General features: G+C 41.3%; 1 protein-coding gene across 20 annotated transcripts in view; it reads right to left on the minus strand.

The window, feature by feature from the left end:
* LOC139771988 (uncharacterized) overlaps positions 1–20,779 on the minus strand; it is a 151,527-nt gene that overhangs the window by 104,623 nt on the left and 26,125 nt on the right. For 9 of the 20 annotated variants that reach the window (XM_071705610.1, XM_071705525.1, XM_071705433.1 and 6 more), the window contains exon 1: positions 7,650–7,683. The exons of 10 other annotated variants lie outside the window; for them this stretch is intronic. In XM_071705610.1, coding sequence (XP_071561711.1) covers positions 7,650–7,668 — 19 coding nt within the window. In that variant the 5' untranslated portion in view covers positions 7,669–7,683. Of the gene's footprint in view, positions 1–7,649; positions 7,715–20,779 lie in introns of those variants that run through there. One more of the 20 variants, XM_071705563.1, reaches the window with a different exon arrangement.

The following is a 20,779-nucleotide window of genomic DNA, read 5'->3' on the forward strand; positions in this document are numbered from 1 at the left end:
GTTGCATCGCACTTCTGAGAAGGATGCTTCACGGAGCGATTTAAAGAAACGACGAAAATTCTGTGATTTGAAAAGAATCGTCGCGCCGTATTTTAGGTATATCATCCGCTTTAATATTATATTTAAGATATTCAACCATCCATCTTCTGGTTAAAAGCTGAACAAGAATATAGCATAGAATTGACACGTATAGCAATGCAAGCACTGTCTCACTAACTGTTAACTGCGAAACTAGTCATGTTAATGAGAAGACAAGGTGATAATATAAATTCCTTGCTTTTCAAATATTAAGAAGATTTTAAACAAATTTACATTACCGCAATAAATTTAAAGAATGTTATATTATTAATATGCTGTATCTAAAATTAATGCTGTATCTAAATGTTCTGATTCATGACAAAATTCTATTTTAATGAATTGCGAGAAGAATAATAAACTCGTCTTTCGAGAAGAATACAGCTTTAAAAAAAAGCGCAATGCGCAAAACTACATGCCACTTTCAAGCCACGCAATTCGTAAATGGCGTGCTATTCCAAAGATAACCAGAAGGTAACCGTACCAAAGATAAAATAATACGTGTGGTGCGTTTAAAGTACATTAATTTTCCGAATAAATTGAGCTCGTCGCGCACGACTCTCGTGGTCAAACGAAGTAACGGCGATGACGCCGTTACTCCACTATAAGCAAGAGTTTCAAAATTTACGATCCGCCGTGTACCGTACGCGTTCCAGTAACCCGCAACTACCTAACAAAGGAAAGAAAAGCGCGCGCGATGGCATTGTTATGACTTCGTGGAAGATATAAAGATAATCATTTAACTTCGCCCGGCATCATCGATCCATATCTCTCTCTGCTGTTTTTGCCATTGTAATATTCACAATACATGGACGCACGTTCGTCACGTTAACGCAAAAACATCACATCCCATTTTCACGCTTTCGCCGACGCGACGTAAAGAAAACAATTTCAATTGTCTCTCGCGGCCGAAATATTTCTGATGGTAAAATTGGCCCGCCGAGACTAAATCCACGAGGTAAAGGAAGATATAAAACATAAATCCTAAAAGTATATCCTTGCTAATTAAACTCTAAAAGTCATCACAATTGATATATTATCTTTTTGCAGTTCTGATACCTGATATTATAAGTTTCAATCTCGATTCTCTAATTAGTAATTACTTCAATTTTCTTGACATATCTCTTGTCGAGATGTGTATCAGGACGCAACGAACGAACAAATTCTGCCGAACCTTCGCGATCGCGATATGGTCCGTAAAATTTTACGACGTCGATATCTTGTGAGCAGCTCGAAGGCCCGGCTTCTTCTCCGATCGCAGATACGCAATCGTCCCGCGATTTCTCGTAGCGCCAAAACGGAGAAGAATACTTCAACGGGCGTGTGTGTGCGAAGGTGTTCACTCGTGCTGAACGATCGAACGATCAATTCAACGTGAAATATCAGCATCCTACCGTAATGGTGCGGGTTCGCGACCCTCTCTCGCATAAAAGGTATTCTATCTACGGTCCGGAAACGCCTTAAATACACGGCACTGCTATCGTTCAATAGAGATCTCCCCTTAAGTTCATAAAATTAACCTTGTGCTTCATACAACTGAGCCAGTTACGTACATTTTTTTAAGTACCACCACATACGTGATAGGTAATAATAAATAAATAATTACTTTCCAATATAGTCAATAAAACATAGCTTTGAGAAATAATAATGTAATAGCAAATCCAACGATTTCTCCACTTATAAGGAGATGAGCGAGTAGATCCTCGCGCTTCGGAGGATTGCTCGCGCGGATTATGCGAACAACAATACAATCCAGTTCGGTTCCGATGCATTCCGAACTGCATCGCAGCGGCAAACACGGCTCAAGCGGAGATGTCTGGAAGTTTATATCAGGATCTGCATGTACGCAGCGTGTTTGCAGACCGCCAGTGATGTTTGTAAACGGCGGTGCGAGTGGTCACGGCAGAATGTAGTCAGACTGCCCGAAACCCTCGGTAAATTCCGAGTATCGCAATAAGGAAGACGGAAGAGGTACGACGTAACTCGCTGCGCGCGACACAAATACAAATTTTTAATAACGGGAAATAAAGCGGAATTTGCGCGTAAATTCTGCGAGCTCAAACGCTAACTTCTCGAGCGTTTAATTGAAGAAGAAAAAATACAGGAGTAAGCGGTTAAAAAGGTTTCTGATTGGAAGATAACATAGCAAATAGAACTTCGTGAAATATGTTGAATAGAAATTTTAGATTACAATATTGTTTAACAAATATTGGATCTTATCTCTCAAATACGCTATGCAATTTTTATTTTTTATTAATTGCTATGTACTTTTTTTCTTGTTAGGACAAATATAAAGTATAAACTGTTTTGATTAATGGCTACCAATCATGCTATGGTGGCCCAGTTAAAAGTGCCGTCTGAAAGTGTAACTAATTAGACACTTTCGAAAGTTACCGCAGAGTCTGACGTGACAGTGTTTCATTCGGTTGCTTTACCGCAGACGCGATATTAATACACGTAATTGCTGGAGAAAATCCACATTCTATTAATAATCTACGACGATGCGAAAAAATTCTGACGTATATTTGTACAATAATTAAATATGAAGAAAACATTGAAGATCTTTCTGAATTACACCCATGTTTCGAATATATCTAAGACCTTTATAAAAGAATTCAAGGGCTCGGGATTTTCGTGCAAAATTGGAACTGTTTCTGGTAATTTCATCTATAAAATATACAGCCTTGGGAGGAAGCCAAAAAAGTATCTAGCAAGAGGACGTAATAACATTTTATCTAACGGAAATTTCACCCTATTTTCAGACTTTATGCCAGTTCTTGGCAAGAATTCTTAATGTCTCAGAAACTAAAAAAGCGTTATTTTAACGACGTTTTTGAGACTCGTCCCCAACAAAGTTTCAAACTAGTACGTGACGGTATTAACAAACGAGCTCTCCAATATAGAAATGTTTTTCATGTCGAATCAACGTCTACAATGTAGATTTGTATAATTATATAGTTAGAAACCGATTTCCGAATGAATCTCTTAAACTATTTTTAGTCAACAGCGACTATTCTGACGCTAATAACGATCAAGTCACAAAGTTCCGAGAAATTCTGAGGAGAAAAAGTTTGAAGAATATTGATGTAAAATACATGTATATCACATTAATATTTAAGCCACAAATTCAATTTAAAAGCTTAAATTGTATATCTAATTGTCATGCTGCAGAATTTCGATTCATGCTTTCTCGTTGCATTTCTCGTTATGTGCATTGGCGCGGCCGCGTCGAATTCGTCGTCATCGCTCGAACGAGCGCGATTGCGAAACGCCGCGGTCCGATGATTGCAGATTTGCGTGGGTGGCCTCTAAGGAGAAACGGCCGTGATTCAGAAACATATGCATGCACGCGGCAAGCACTAAGGGGATAACCGTAATATCGCGAAGCGGCCACATAAACCGTGACCAACCTCAAGCGAGCGCGGGGCGCGGGCTGCGTGCATACATGTGTGCACCTGCACCTGCGACAGAGGCGACACAGGCGCGGAGTCTTTACGCACGTGTTACACCTTGTTAAGCTCGCGCACGACCTTTGTAGCGCCCGTAATTCTTACGCACATTATTAATACCACCAGCTAAGCAGCTGCACGTATGACTAAACGATGATGACGTGGGAAATTGTCGATCGACGTCCAACTTTCGGATAAAAAATATCATCGGTGTCGTCAACGTCGGCTGTTACGTCAGTTGGCAGGAATCTCGATATAAAATGCAAAAAGAATCGTATATTTTCTAACGTTATATGTATAAAGTAAATGTATTTATATATATTTCTTCAAATGTATGCTTATTACATTGTAATATCGTGAACTTTCATCAAGTCTTCGAATTCTCTCTATCAATAACGTGCATCTTATCGTAGCTTTATTACGTAGTTTTGTTATTATACTTATTTATTGCTTACTCGTTATTTTCCCGATCGGTTTATTCGCTTCTTGCGAACATCGTGCTCACTATCGTACGATGCTATTTGTGGCCGAATATGTAGGACGTTCATTACGATGATTTACCCGAGGATTGTCGTTATTACCTGCCTTACAGGTCAACGGTAACGCGATCCGTCAAACACGCCATCCCGTGACCGGAATAGTGGTCCCCTTCGACAATGACATCGTCTCGCGATCAGATTCTCTTACGAGTATTACATCGACGCGATAATTAACCGACGAGCACGTCGCCGGAGAGTTCGATTAATTGCGGGATAAAGAGCAAAATGAAAGTAAACAATAGATTGATACGGAATGAGAGTTCTCTATATTCACAACTCGCGAGTTCTCGCGGGGAAACAATTCTGACGTGCTTCGAACGTGTCAATCATGCGCAACGAATCCAATGATAAGTCCAAAAACCTCACGAAAGCCGCGCTTTTCTCGGTCGCGAGTGACTCGCGTGCGGACGCCATCCCGATTTTTCTGCTCTTCTCCTCTCCTCGGAAATTCTCTCGGCTCCGTCAGCCGTCGTCGAAACAGGACGTTCGGCAAAATCGGGTCAAATTCGTTCCGTCTAAAGTCTCGGCATCGATCGATTACGATCTCGACCGTGATTTACGAGCCTGAACGCGCTTTGCCATAGGGGAGAAACTTCGCGTGCGCGCGAGCGCGCATGTCAAATCGATCTTTTGTCACACTTTAACGCGCTGTTGCCCTAACCCGAGCGGAATTTATGACAAGACGTTAAACGATAGATCGTTCCTGCATAGCGGCCTTTGCTAGCGAGCAGATTTCTTCGGCCCCGACCGACGCGTTAGTCGATCGTTTCGTCCGCGGCTGCTTGCGCCTAAGCGCAACCGACGTGTACCTGATCTCCCTTCATGCGACTCCGCACATCCATCTGATCTTCGATCGCGCGATTCGGCATGTATCTCGGTCTTCCGTCGCGCGACGCAACGTTCCCGCCGCGAGGAAAGTTGCTGCGAGTTTATGGCGAGAAAACGCGACACGAAACTCGCGGATAGCACAAAGTGCTCGATTTTTGCACGATTTAATTTCTGGAAATGAAATTAAAGATTATAACCTTCGCGATTATTTAATTATTTTAATTGTTAATACGACAGTGACGTGTCATGATCTTACACTAATGTGAGATTAATACTGTTCTTGTTAATGCAGTAAAATTTATAATAACAGAGATTTTCTCATAAAAGCTAAATTCCGAAATCCGAATTTCATTTAAAAAAAAAATGTGTGAAAGCAATAGATTGATGCTATTATAAATCGCGTTTGAAACTCAACTTTTCATACATTGTTTCTACATGATGGGCACATGTGATGTTCAGATAGTATCGGATTCACTTAATCCGGAGCACGAATGTCCGGCGGCCATCCGGACGAAAGATAATACAGAAATCGAGGACGGCAAAGGATTAGAAAAATATATAATTCGCTTTCACGCGATTCAACGGCCGGAAACTTGTTCGGCCGCGGGAGATCAATTCAACAATTAATCGTACATATTGAATATTTTTTATACGCTTTCTAGTAGTTCTGCAAAGTGTTAACAAGTATAGACACTGCTAATGCTAACAGAAAATCTCGTAATTAAAGCGCAAGCGAGATTATAATTAAAGAATGAACACGCGCTCGTAATAGAGTTCCGCGTTTTCTAAACGAAACATGTATAATTGAAATTTATTACGCGATATTATCGCGATATTACGGGGCATTTTTTGCGGCCAGAGTTCCAAAAAGAGGTGAGCTATTTGTTTTAAGAATTTGTAAGATTAATTCAATTATCTCTAATGGTCGGAGAGAGAGAGAGAGGAGAAGGGTCATGTTCTTAAATCTTTGGCCTTGAAAGCTGGTAATGGATCACGTGAAACGTGCGTTGAAGGAGCCTCCAATTATATGCGACAAGTACAAATAGCTAGCGAGCATGACAGTAGCGAGACGATACGTATAAGGAAGGTCTACGCTATTTTAACGGTACATATGAGTTATCTCTGCCGAACAAATTGTCCTCTTTTTTGCTTTCTCACGTAATTAGCCGCGATCTTTTAGGAAAAATGCGAGTTGTTTCTGTGCTGTGAAACTGATATCGTGCCATGACGAATATTGCAATTATTATGATTTTATGAAAACGTCGAAAGTAGCGGCATTTCGTGAAACTCTGAAAATATAATTACAAGACTTAGATCCAATTAACGGATTGTACAGCAAAATATAACTTACGAATTAATTTTAAAGAATCCGCTAGTCTATTAAAAAATGTTCTCTCTCCATGATAATAAAAAAAATATATATTAATGAACTCATAAAGAAACATGGAATTTTAGCGATTTCTAAAAAATTGTTCTATTATCGAAGAAATACGGCCGCGACGGATAATTAAGATTTTATTTGTTTTGGCAGACCGCACGTCACGCTATCACTTCGCACGCAATACTGTCCCGACCTTAATTACTCTTAATTCAACGACGGTAAATGACAATTAACGGTCGGCACATTTCTCGTTGCGTTTCTGATAATAATTGAACGCCCATATCATATCGATATCCCCGCCGCGTCATACGTTAATATCCGCTCAATTTTCCAAGACTCAATTAAATTTCCGACAGATCACGTTACAGATCTGATTTTGAGAATTCTTATTATTAAGATAGTCGCATTCTATCAACACTATATATTTATATGGAAATATTTTGGACTTATATAGACATTTTAATACACTTCTTTATATCAAGTAATTAAAAATGATAAGCTAAACGTCTTGTATGCGATATTCAATTTTAAATGTAAAAAATCTTTATTTGTTTAATCAAACTCTTTCTCATTCTTCAAACTCTTTCTCGAAAAAATGGAGCATCACTATCACCTGACATGATCTTAGCTCGAATTGGAACATCGATGCAATCATTGCCAACTGGCAACGGGATACATTTAAAGATTAGAGTACGGTACAGAGTGGCTCACTGCGTTGAAACTTTCTTTCGGCACGAAAGTACAAATATATCACTGTCATCGTGTTAATTAATAATTCATTTTCGCAGTAAAACCGCGACCAATAATAATAATTGTGCTTTTACACACGCGCGATATTAATGGTAAAGAAATTTTCTGGAAGTTAGAAATTTGCAACGAATTCTCTCTTATATTCTTTTTGTACCAAATGATCGATGATATCCAGAGAGGAACAAAAGTTCAAGCAATTTCTTTTGGAACTTTCCACGAACTTCGTTCGCTACTGTCAAATGCACGCATATATCTTCCTTCTGATTTTTCGCGTAATTTTCTATGCAAAAGGAACGCGGAGAGAAACTGCGGAGAGTCAAACGTCGTACAGCAATTTTACCGGCGAATCGGGCCAAGTCTATTTTCGAAATTCAATCGTTCCCTGCGTCTCCGCACGATTGAAGCTCTTGCGAAAGGTGGTCTTTCGCTAAATGAGACGCAAACTGCATACGGATGCTAATTACTGAAAGGATTGGTCATAAATATCTCAGAAAGACATGTCGTGAAGTCTATGATCCTTTTAGTCTCAAGATAATATCTAAATAATGTCTGTGAGAGAGGTTTATTTTAGGATATCGCATTTATTACACAATATCTTCATGCTATCAAAAAATGATGAAGGTTTACCTGGATTTCGGGCAGTCATTTTCGCGCAAACAGCTTCGCGAAATCAAAGACGAAATTACTAGTCCTTATATGCTGCTGCGAGCGTAATTTTATAGATATATGACTCACCTGTAACAGAAAATTACACATTGGATAAAAAAAGTGATATTAAATACACAAATATTCATTTAATAAGAAAAATAAACATGTGACCCTCCAGTTACGTGATGCAAATGTCGCTTTAATTTATGACGAAGGAAATTTGCATTAATTTACGCGATAAGTTTTAATTAACGCTCTAACTTGAGACCACAATCTATCTACCTTCCACTGTCGAGAAACCAGAGATAATTAACAGTTTCCCACGTGGGAGAATTTTCCCTATAAACAATTTCCTGTCCCTTTCTCCAGCGTTTTTGACATTTATCTTGAATGTCCTTCGAATTGATTTTCCATCGTTCGTTCGAAAGTTATTTGCGAAGTCGTAGCGGAGCCATTGGAATGTGACGAAAAGAAGAAAGAGAAGAGGAGCAGAAACGTACGTTTGTGATAATACAGTAGTAAATGGCGATCGACGCTCGATTGCACTCCGATGGGGAAATTTAATTGAATAGCGATACGCGCCGATAGCGAGCCGACCGGAAAAGCGGTCGCATGGAAAATCACGATCAAACGCAGAACGCCGTTCGCAATTTCCTTAGGCAACGTGTCGCCTACAGTCGTAAAAGCTGCTCGCTCCCGGCTTAACACGCAGGACACCGTATCGATACGCGTTAAATCATGCAGCAAAACATTTTCCGTAAACATATATTTTATGCAAAGTGTCGTAAGCAATGCGCACTTTCTCTCGTCTATCCTCCAAAAAATTAATTTTTTTCTTAGAAGAAAGTTTAATCAACCGAGTATATTGCGCAACAATTTTACTATTTTCCATTCACAGATTTTGGATACAACTGAGCTTCAAATTTAAGATAAGTAAGGTCCATTTAAGAGAAACGAATACAATTTTGTTACTAATTTAAAAATTATTCCGAGGTAGAATTCTTACTTTAAGATCCGTTTAATGAACATTACTTCACGAATTTATCTAAAAGCGTGTTAAAAAATAACGTCCGTCGTGTTTTTTGTTGGATTAACTTTTAACGAGCGACGGTATTATCGAGAAACCGTCGTCGCCCGGGACAGAACGCGCTGTTTTCGCTGACAAAGTCTGCAGGGATCTGCAGCTCCGATAGTCGACGTCGAGAGTGTCGGAACCAGTCTGCGAGCTCCGCTCGCCAGACGTCGTGGTCGAGAAAATCGCGATCAGCGTCGTGTGCCTTCGGTGGTAACCGGCTCGAGGCGAGTGGTAACGCTCGAAAAATGCGGAGCGCGCGCGCTTCCAAAAGACGCTTTTAGAGCGATGCCTCCTGCCGACCGGGTATCGCGAGGATCGACCCAACCCGTTCGTAAAATTAGAAACCACGACGTGCCCGGCGCGATTCGCGTTCCCCTCATTTATATTATCCTATTTCTGCGGCTGCAATATGCGGAAACCGTACCACGATAAACACTGGATATCTATACCGTGCGCAGCAGTCGCCTCAATAATTGTTATCGCAAATCCTGTGGATTTTTAAATAAACCAAATCCAATCTCACAAGAAAAACGCGCAGAATCGAAATAAAATATCAAACGCTAACAATTATGTAACGCGAGAGTGTACATTTGTCGTGATTATACCGTACGTGCATAGTCAGTCAGTAATTAATAGCAATTCATATATAAAATTAGAACTTTCGAGGTATAGTGACGCGTGCCTTTCCATCGGCTATTTCTGCAGCCACGTTCGAGCACCCTAGACCTCTCGTTTCGCTTTTGTTTACCCTTTAATCAGTGTATTTGTGGTAGTGCAGTGCGGATCGAAGTTACAGAATTACCTCTTTGCGTGCTAGCGTGTTCAAATTGTCTGCCTTGCGATATCGATGACACCGATAATTTTAAATACTTAACTACTTGGAATAAGAGATGGAGTGATTAGACAGAAAGGAATCGCGCAAAAATTCATTTTTAACTAAGGCTAAATCAACAATTGTTAAATCGAACTTTAATTAAATTTAAATTTCCTAATACAGATCCAACTACCTATTTGTAATGTAGTCTTTTGATTATGTAAATTAATAAGTTCTGATCCTCGAATCGTGTTTCCATTGCAAAGTTTGAATTGCCAAACTTACAAGCACAAATATGCGATGGTTAGAATGACTTGAATTCCGGCTAAATGTGGGCGAACAATGTAAGGCATTGTAAGGAGATAAACAATAATTTCGAAAAGTTATGTCACGGCTGTATGGCGAAACTTTTTGCGTTATAGCATGCCGTGGAGTTGGTATATAGGTGCTCTGGGTGCACTATCGCTTCGTTACGATTTTTCGTAGCGGTTGCTCAACAACGATTCTAAACGAATTCTAAAGACTTCGAGATTCAGGTGCAATTACAGGGATTGAAGGAAGAACGGTCAACTGGATGCAAATAAATGGCGAACCGTGATAGGACGAAAGAAAAAGGGAAAGGAGAAATGCGGATGCAACCGCGTTAATTAATGTTTATAAAAATCGCCTTGCTAAATGGGCATCACGAGCAGGACAAGATCCTAACCAGCTACGAGATGACCTTTTCTCATTACACCTAGAAAATATTAAATGCGTCGAATCGAGAAATTACAGTCCAGGCAGATCTTATCGACCTCTTCATGATAATCATCAAAAGCTTACATATGTGATTTCAAATCTATTTTTGTTATTTAGCAATTAAAATCAGGTTATTAATTAATGTTGGTCAATTAATAATACTGGTTCTTATTTAGACGTAGAATTAAATTAGAGCTGCTGAAGCGTCGTTTATTATTCTGAGGGAATATTGGGAAATCGGAATCTGGTTTTCCTCGAATTTGTGCTACGTAATACTCTGGGGCGATTCTCTAGAATTATTTTCAGGAGCGTGACTCCGCGTCGTTACGACAACCTCTTGTTGTCAGCTAATTAGCTGCAATCCCGTTGCCACATTATGAGGCCGATTATGCAGAGTGAGCGGCTGCATCGAGTGCATGCGCTTATTTGGCGTTTTCGGTCTCGCCGCGGCATTTGCATAATATAATTATCGCTCGGTCCCCTTCGCGAGCAATAAATCGATCCATCGGCGCTCATAACTTATCCCAGATCGTTTCGGGAATGTTCTTTTGTGGCACCGTGCTGTGTCTTTTAACCCACGATCGCGCGAGCAACATAGGTACATCGCGCAAAGTGCATCTATAATCATCTGTCACATCATATCAATATTTAAAGTTTATTTCCGGATGCTATCGTGAATAATAACGAATGATATCGAGATTAAAATGCCAGATACAATAATGAACGCATTTTCCTTTATCGATAACTTTGTCGGCATCACGCAACAAGCATGTGGTCGACCTGTATGGAAAACGATCCCGCCTTTAAATTACTCCAGCGTCCTTCAGACTTCTAATTTATAAATCCTAAGCCGATCGGCTCGTTCGATCATAAAGAAAATAAAATAAAATAAAATAAAATAATGCGACACTAAACGAGAGGAAGGAAGCGAGAGGAAAGTTAGGGCCAATAGGGAATCGGTCATTACCTTTCTAATTACAAACCGGTCAAGACACGTCCGTTAACGGCGCAATTATGCGTTTGTAATCAGGACGGTGGCCTTTAATCTGTCTCGCAACGCTCGTTTTTACACCCAATCGCGCGAGGGGGCCCCTCCGAGAAAAAGGCAACTGTTAATTGGGGCATCGAGCGGAACGGACGATGTTTATGAAAGGATTTATTTAAATCGCTGCAACGGTCGTCTATGAGTTATGGGCTCCCGATACGGTTCTCCGTCCGTCGTTTGGATTTACGACACGACTGCGCAACATTCCCATCACCGATCCGTACAGCATGATGCTTTATGTCGGGAAGAAACGACCCCGTTAGACGCGACAGAAATGAATCTCGTCATTACGCGCGAGATGCAATGCTTTTATTTATTGATTCGATCTGGCAGCCGATTGTGATCGATGATCGTGTCGCGATGCACCATATCGATACAACGAGCCAGCAACATTTCTCATCTCCACGTCATCGTTCTTTTCGAACTTCACTCGCGCCGGTACTCTCTTGTTCGCTAACTTCCTCGCAGTCAAAAGTTCTCACAGCTTTTTATCAGGAAGTATGATTCATCTTGCAATTACATAAGAAACTAAAACTTTTTCACGTTAGCAAAGTAAAACTAACTCGCTGAAGTTGCATTCAAATTCTTTTCGCATGACAAAATTTAATCTTCGTCTATGCTAAACCAAGGTAGATTTCATTGAGTTAATGAAGATCTTATTTATGAATACGTTACGTAATCTTTCTCGAATGTCTTATGCACATATGTTCTTTCCGTACCGCAAGATTTCAAAGATGTTTCTGTGCGTAAGCGTTTCATTCCGAGACAATCCGATACGCGGTCGAAAGAGAAAGAGACTGATAAACGAGCGTTCATTGGTACCCGGTGTCGATAAGTGGCAGCTGCCCGCGGTTGTTCGTTAAGCACTATAATTACTATCCTCAGGAATCCGCTGGCCGTCGCGCGGGATTACGGAACTCCCTACCACGAGACAGCCCTGTGTTTTCTGTCGGGGAGAAACCGATTCGCAATACGCTGATTAGCGATCATCGTCTCGAATCCGATCGCATTAACCGATAGTAACGACGACTTCTGGAGTGCCATCGATCCCTCGATCGAACATGCGCCATGCCCGGGGCCGCCGTGCCTCGATAATCGACGGTTCCTCGATCCGGCTCGACGGCGACGGTTCGCGAGAGCTGCCGCGATCCGTCTTATGCGGTTATTACTCGCGATACGTATACCGCTCAAGGCTCTTATATCAGATCAGGGTTACACCGAACTGTCCCACTTCTACAACGTTATTTTTTTATTCTTTGGCGTACTTTAAATTAATTTTTCTAGCAAAACTTACGGCAGTGATCTAAAAATGATTGTAAAATATATTTAGAAAAATTTTGAGAGATATTGCCAAAGAAAACTGTAAGAAAAAAAAACTCTAGCAATTCGTCAAACCGACCTAAATCCATGTTGAATAATCTGTCGAATCTTTTCAAATCTCGCGGTAAAAAATGAATTAAGAGTCAGAGTTCTTTGACACAGCAATATATGAGTAATTGAGCGGATATCTCGGTCTCCGACCAGGCTTAATTAGCGGTTTTTAAAGGAGGGTCAATATTAATTGCGCAACTTTTATATGCGGGTCACGGTCACGAATCTGTGAATTTAACGAACATGATGGATCTGCTTTGATGTTTTCGACGTGAAATATACACGTGAGGATTATACAAGACGACTCCTTGGGTTTCGTCTTGCGACAGGTGGATGGAACTGTTGACAGGAAACGTAACGGCAAAATTTGTTTCGGATCGCTCGAAGCGTCGCATCAATTTCGCGCTGGATAGATGGAGAGAAGAGCGGAGAAAATCTAGACAGTCGTTTGCGATGCTTAATGACCGCGTTCAATCAAGGAATGTATAATGAATAAATGAAATTATCCGGAATGGCATCAGGTCTCCGACTCTATTGCGAAGGCGGGTTTTCACTGCGGTGCAATCAAACGAGATACTTAACTTTTGAAAGTTTCGGAGTGACGATGAAAGTCGCACTTGCTAGTAATGATGTCAGGTAAATAGCAATTATAACTAATTATAAGCTTTCATAGTTTCCTATAATCACGTCTCTCGTGTCGGAAACTGCCTCTTCGCGCCATCGTCGCTTGCACGATGAGATAGGTTAATCGAACAACTTCCGCCGTGAAAAACACCACTTATATATTAAAATCTAAAAAAAAAAACAGTTCCTCATAAAGTGTATAATAATACCAGTAATTATGCAGAGATAAATATACAGAAATAGATAAGATATCGAAACGTCATTAAAACAGATATGAAATATAACATCCGCGCTTCGGATTAATTTCCGTATCACCACTTATGGCAGTTCTCGTCTTTTATTTTAACCGCACGACACGTAATGCATATATGACGGACGCGATAGCGGACGTGGGCGCGCGCATGAATTTGCATAAGGGCCTTGCGGAGTCGGTTCTCTCGAAGAGGTTGCCGTTGCTGGCACACGTGGGCACATTGATATCTGGTACGCGAGGGAGATTTCGCCATGGATCACGTAACCCTTGGTTTCCATACACGCGTTGCCACGTGTTATAACGCGCGTCTCCACGCGCGTTTCATCAATTAAATACATACTTTTTTTGACGCGACGGCGTGTTGTAGTGCATTAAAATTAAAAATGTTTAATTCCGTTGAATTCGGCTAATTTGAGTCAAATTTCGGCACGTTATTATATGTCAGCTTGACAAATGAATCAATAGGTTACATAATGTCATTAAATAATAATATTAATAACGCGCACTATAACGCGTGGCAACGCGTGCGTGGAAACCAAGGGTAAGTACGGCGACGGACGATGTTTCGTCGCGGCAGTAGTGCTTCGCGAGTCACGATTCTTCAATGAAATTTCACAGAATTCCAACGTGTTGTTCGGTTCGATCGGATAACGCGAGATTCGTTGGCGTTTAACCTTTAATAGAAAATATAATCGACGAGATAATCAGACACGACGTGAAACGACGGCTGCGATTTAAATAATTTTCTCTCTGGAGAGAATATATATAGGACTTTTACGAGAATATTTGAAGATCGAATATAAATGTGACTTTTACGACGAAAATAAAAATCTAAATATAAACTACTTCTTCATATATCATTATTTATCACCAAAATATTTTACTTTCAAACATTAATATTTTTTACTGTCGAATTGTGTTACAATCTGTTCTATTATACCAAAGTAATTTTTTCAACTATAAAAGCCCTGTCGTCGCGGACAGAAATAACTCGTGAACGGTCGACGCCTTTAGACGGCGGATGTGCCAAATACTTTTGCCGACGCATAACGGAAGCCGTTATTTTTGCCGCTTGGTCTTCCTTTCACGCGGATCAATGAGATGATTTATTCACGTTAGTAGCGCAAATTATGCATACAACACGATGAGTAAGTGAAAATTAGAATATCTAATACTGTGCTTTTATGCTCTAGTGTTAGGGTTGCTGTAAAATAAAACACAGAGAAAAATAACTTTTTTATACATTGCAACGATTAGTGCTACACATGAGCTGCATGTGCAATGGAATAAACATGTGCTGCACGTTCGAATGATTCAGCCTTTTACGCGAAGGCTTAATATAAGCGTCGCGCAAAAGATCCACGTGGCGCGAAACCTCTTGTTTCCACCCAGAGGTACATGTCCCAGATGTCCCAGCGAGTCCAAATCTGGTGGCTGGGGAATTAACGTCAGTTTTACGACGTCCGGTGTTAACGCAATTGCAATTGCCGACTCGGTCGTTACGTGCCGCAAATTCTTTTCTAAATACTTGCTCGCGAGCGTTAGTGAGAAGAACAAGATATTAAACTCTTGATTAACTCCGCTTACTACTACTTGTAAAAATTATACAAGGAAATAACTCAGTTGTTACTATAAGTAAAATATTTCCGACAGAGCGAATCATGATTAATTTAACATCAATTTAGATAGATAAGACATTTTTTTAGATAAGACATTCCAGATTTTTAAGATTTAGATTTTCTAAATTAGATACAAAAAATTCGTAGGTAAAAAACAAACATAAAATAATCAGGTTACGCACTAAAATCTACTTGTAATCTTTATAGAATTAAAAGGATTAAATCAAATTATCCCTGTAAGCCGATCGTCACCATCATTAGAAATCTAGGTGCATCTAAAGTTGACCCATCCGATTTTTAATCGCTTTAATCAGCCTTAATCGTCGCATCAGCCTCAATCCAAAGCGATCGGCAATTGCAGCTTGTTAGGCTACTAATTCCAGAACAGACCGCTGCGGCGACTGCACGCACACGTCACCCGCATTACAGCAAGGATAACCACAGCGCCGACAACCGCCGATACGCTGCGCTCGAAGTATAAAGAGGAAAATCAATGATCGCGAGGGAGGTTGCGCTTGTTGCGTCACCGAGAACAAGTAGAGAATCAAATCGAATAAACTATCCGAGCGTTCAATGCGATTAAGGAAACGATCGTCGATATGCGGCTTCCGATAGATCGAACAAAGTCGTATTATGTCACGAGTCCGTTACGGGCGATTTGTTTTCATAAACGATTGCGCGGCGAAATTGCCGATGCTAAATTTAGCACGGTCGTTATGGCGATTGAGAAGCCTTGAGGTGATAAGAGGTAATCGATATCACGTCCTCGTCACTGCGTTCATCACAGAATTATCCGTTAATAAATTAATACCAAAATTCTACGGGCAACCTTCATCCATGTAAATCTCGTAGCAAGAAAATGTTTTAATTAATTCACAAAGAAGGTGCGGTAAAATACACAAAAAAGGCAGAAGCGTGTAGCCGGATTCAAGCATACGATATAATTAAATCTCGCTTAAAAGATCAGGAATGATAAATGTAATATCACAGTGTAAGTTTGTCTGATAATCCCTCATCACTTACTCAACAAGCTAACTGGGACGAATCCATTTCGCAGTACTCGACCTTGACACAGGAAAAACAGCCGGGCGATATCGAACCAAGTGTTTGACGAGTGCTGAACGAGAAAGCTAAAAGCATCGATTGCGAAAAGCTTTTAATCCCTCTTTACAACGAAACAGCGTGAAAATGTGAGAATCCGATGACAAGAACGTCAAACGGATAGATGAATTTGTCTGTCAGCGTAAAAATGTTGGCGAGCGATTTTGCCAACCTCCTTCGAGGTGAATCGCATCTTCTGTTCACAAATTTGTTAAAAAACGATTTTATTTTCTGCGCCACGTTATTCGACCTATTAGATATTTATAGGTCAATGACCTAACGATCGCTGACGCAAACCTATACGGGAGGTTGGTAAAATCGACCGTCAGCTTCCAAGGAAGGAAATATTTTGGAAGAAATTTTGGCTCGACACAAGCGATCCGACGTCTCGCCAAAATTCGAGCAACTCGCGAAGGTCTACGGCCTGGCGACCCGTTTCGTGTGGACACCGTTCGACCTTCATCTCCTCCCGTCTCTTCTCACACAGGTATACGAATTCTCTTTCTCTCTCTTTCTCACCGTCTGATCTTTCTCGGTGCGGCAAAGAAGCGGTGGAGGAGCGGAACGGCCGAAGGAAGCTGAAGAAGCGCCCGTGAAGGAAGAGAGAAAGAAAGAGAGAGAAAGAGAGAGAAGAGAAAGACAAGAAGTCTCGAGAACAACAACCGACTGGCGTCTCGAACGTAAGAGGCAGCGGCAGCAGCGACGTGCAGACAGGAAATGTTACCTCGAACGACGGTCGTGACTGGCCAATCGGAAGCGTCTAGTCGTTTACAACACCACATATTGCCGAAGCAACCGCGGGGATAATATCGATAACGATACGAGGACGCGAGGAGGAAAACGTCTGTGAGGACGACGTCGAGAGTTTTTTTTCCCCCGGACACGCGGACTCTCTCCTTTGGCTATGGCTCGAGACGCTCGGCTCGGCTCGGCTCGGCCTGGGCTCGCCCCGAAAGGTGGAGCGCAGTGAACCCCTGGGCTGGCTGGCGTCGCGACGCTGCGCGGCGCCGACGGTACGTGGTCGATAGACGCGACGCGACGCGACGCGACGCGCCGGATGGTTTTCCCCCGTTTCCACGGTCGCACCGTTCGCAGTTCGCAGGCTAGACCAGAAGATGGTGTTGTCGGGGAACACCGTGGCCTCCCTCACGAAGACCTTGAGACGCTACATCGAATGCAACGGCGACGTCGACGTCGACGATGACGTCGGCGCGGCGGCGTGAACCCGACGCAGAAAAGGCATCGATTCTCGGATTCGCGCGATTACCGACTGCCGAGCGCGTTCCGTTTCGCGGAATCGAACGCACGTATATAAGTTCTATGGAACCTCGAATTTTGGGCCAAATTAATTAATGAGGTATCAAATAATTAAATTCAACGTGAAATATTCACTGCAGAACATCGGATCAATAAGATCAGAAAACTGAGAATAAAGGATAATTTTACTTAATTGACTACAAGCTCTAACGGAAGACTATTATCTTCAGTTTAAAGAAGGCTCGTTAGGGCGATGCATTCGAAGATGTGCACAAGCTGTAATGGTCCGTTAAGATCTCGGGTGAAGATCCGAAGAGCAGTTAAACTCGACCCGACCTTCCGGATGGGCCATATTGTAATCTCCAAGTGAACGCGGCAGTCTCGAAGCTATCCCGTGGGACTGCCAAGATCAGACGAGGCTTCGATTAATCGAGGATTCGACTTAGCGCGCGCTTCGCAGACGGATGTTCTTTCGTACGGATGGCGAACGAACGAAGCCATCGATTTATGTGCATTTCTCTCAGATTCCCATCCCACGGCCGCGGGCGATAGATAACGCAATTCAAACGAAGCGTTACACGCTCGATCTTAAAGTTTCTCTCTCTCTCTCTCTCTCTCTCTTGGCCTAATCTCACCGACAACTTCCGACGAAATCCAATCAACGAAAAGTTTTTCAATCCGCAGAACCGCTCGAGCGAGGCCGCGCGGATTATAGCGAGGAATTGAACACGTAAACTCTCGAGACAACCAGCATTGAGCAAAATCAACATTTCCTCTATCGAATGCTGCGGGCTGTAACGACTTGATACATGTCTTGGCGGTCCGCAATTTATGTATGGTACCAGTTTCATTAAATTATAAAACGTATTCAAACGGTACGATTCGACATTGAAATACAGTCTAAAAAAATGTGAAAGTAGGTATCGATGAATTTACATTGATTTGCATTGATTGATCAATAATTGAATGATGCGTCACGTAGATGGGAAGAATCATTTCTCTATTTGAAGAAGAAAAGAAATGACGAAGCATATATCATATATGTTAAAAATAACGCATTATTACAACGTAGGTAACTCATAAATATCAACTAATTTATATATGATAAAATAGTGTGAGAAATCGAAGTTTTCTGAACCTACATTGTGCTCGAAAGCACATTTTTCGTTCCCGAGATCGTTTTCAAGTGTTTATCCCTTTATTTCGCCGAGGTTGAATCGTTAAGGTTCTAGGAAATCCGCTGGCATTCCCGAAGGGTGAATCCGATGTTTGACACGAAACCAGACGGACGCTAGCGGAGCACGAAGAAGCTGGTTGTGGGCTCGTTGGAATCGCGGCAGGATTAAACGGGCAAATTACGGGTTTGCGGCGGACCACGAAGAGAAGGAGGAGAATGAGAAGGGGGAGAGAGAGAAAGAGAGAGAGAGAGAGAGAAAAAAGAGAAGAGGTTTGAACGGCGAAAATAAAGAAAGTGGAGGACAAGACGTCTCCCAGCAAATTCCACGGGCATACGCGAACATGGAGCCCCCGGCGAATTTATTGCATCCCCAGGACCCCGATGTAATTATCCTCATTCCGAAATCCTCGAACGCGTGTCCCCGCGCGCATTCGAGCGACGCAATGTGTGTGCGGAGAGATCGCGGATAAATTTTCTTAAATAAGACCCAACCGCCTCTCTTTTTCTCTTTAGCGAACGAAAGATTCTCTTTAGTAAACAAACTCGAAAATATATATTCGATGTATTCTCGCGAGAGACTAATCGATTCGTAAATATTCGCGAAATAAAGCCGTATATTTCTTCGACGAGGAAAGGATTCTTGCATAAAATTCTCCAATTAGCCTTTAGATAAGGGTTTCCACGAAATCCAGAACTGTCCGATATTCGAAGGTGCAATCACGTCGCCGTTTTCGTTCTACAAAAGAGGGAATCGCACACATTCTGAGTAGTAGCTAAATATACTTCAGGACGCGCCATGCGGAATCTCACGATCGGGAAAAGACGCGAGGATACTCCTGACTCTCACGTGTCCGTTTATCCGTGCGAGATCGCCTGCAAATTAACCGAATATCAAATACGGAAACACGCCGCAGCTGCAAATTAACGCGCGAATTAGAGACGCCAGTACTGCTGGCTACTCGGGACACGTGTCATAAAGGGGTTCCCAATCAGATAGGATATATTTCCATGCAGATTAGGAGAAATACAGTAGTAAAAAAGGTGAGTATTTTTAAAGAAAGATCAATCTTTTGAAAGAAAATGGTGTGCGCAGTACCGCATTATTGCAAAATATTATTTAAAAATAAGTTATTAATATGCAATATTTTATATGCAAAAAAAATTAAGCAGAAAAAGTTTTTCATATTTCAAAATAAATGTCATTCTTAGAAAATTCTTTGACGGATATAAAATCCGAAATCTGCATCGTATAGTTAACACAAATAATGTAAATGAATGAATAATGTAAATTCAATGAATATGATATTGCTTAACGTTTTTATAATATTCTTATCAATAAATTATTTGTCAACTCTTGGAACATTTTATATGTTGGGAATTTTGATTGTCGACAACAGGATATCTTCAGGTATCCTACGATCGGCTAATCTAATGTTTGGGAACCTCTGTTATGTGTGATGGAACCGGTAGCCTTTGCCGAGTACACGTCGAGCGACGAAGAAACATGAGAGCGCGTCGCTATTTCCATAATGAAAAGGTCCGTCCGTTAACCGCTGTTAACCCTTGCCTAGCGAGAGCATGCGTGAAATTGCACTTGGTATAAGTTTCTTTCTAGGACTCCGTACCGGTTTTCGCAGAATGAAGACCAACGCGACCGCGTTTCGATACGCATTTCGTCGGCGGAGCAATTGATTATGCTGTTACCTTACATCGCTGCCACTCGCGGTAGGTATATCAGGCGTAAAGTTCAACAACTTACAGGTTATCAGAAGTAATAAGCGAAAACATGAGCGTTGGAGTATTTTTGCCCATAAACCAAACGATGCGCATCGGGCGTATTTATAAATCTGAAATACTTCAAGCTTTGTAAATTACAGCAATTTCCGTTCTCACTTTTAAAAATATGAAACTGACAATAATAGGATTAAACAAAATGGCAAGGCGTTCTAAATATGTCCATGGCTAGATTATTCGGAAAATATACATTATTATCGCCTGCATAAATACCGCCATATATCTTCGATTTAAAAAAAAA

The sequence above is a fragment of the Temnothorax nylanderi genome, unplaced genomic scaffold (assembly GCF_030848795.1).
Source record: "Temnothorax nylanderi isolate EJ_2023f unplaced genomic scaffold, tnyl_v1.0 TNYL_tig0003_pilon, whole genome shotgun sequence".
NCBI classification, from domain to species: domain Eukaryota; kingdom Metazoa; phylum Arthropoda; class Insecta; order Hymenoptera; family Formicidae; genus Temnothorax; species Temnothorax nylanderi.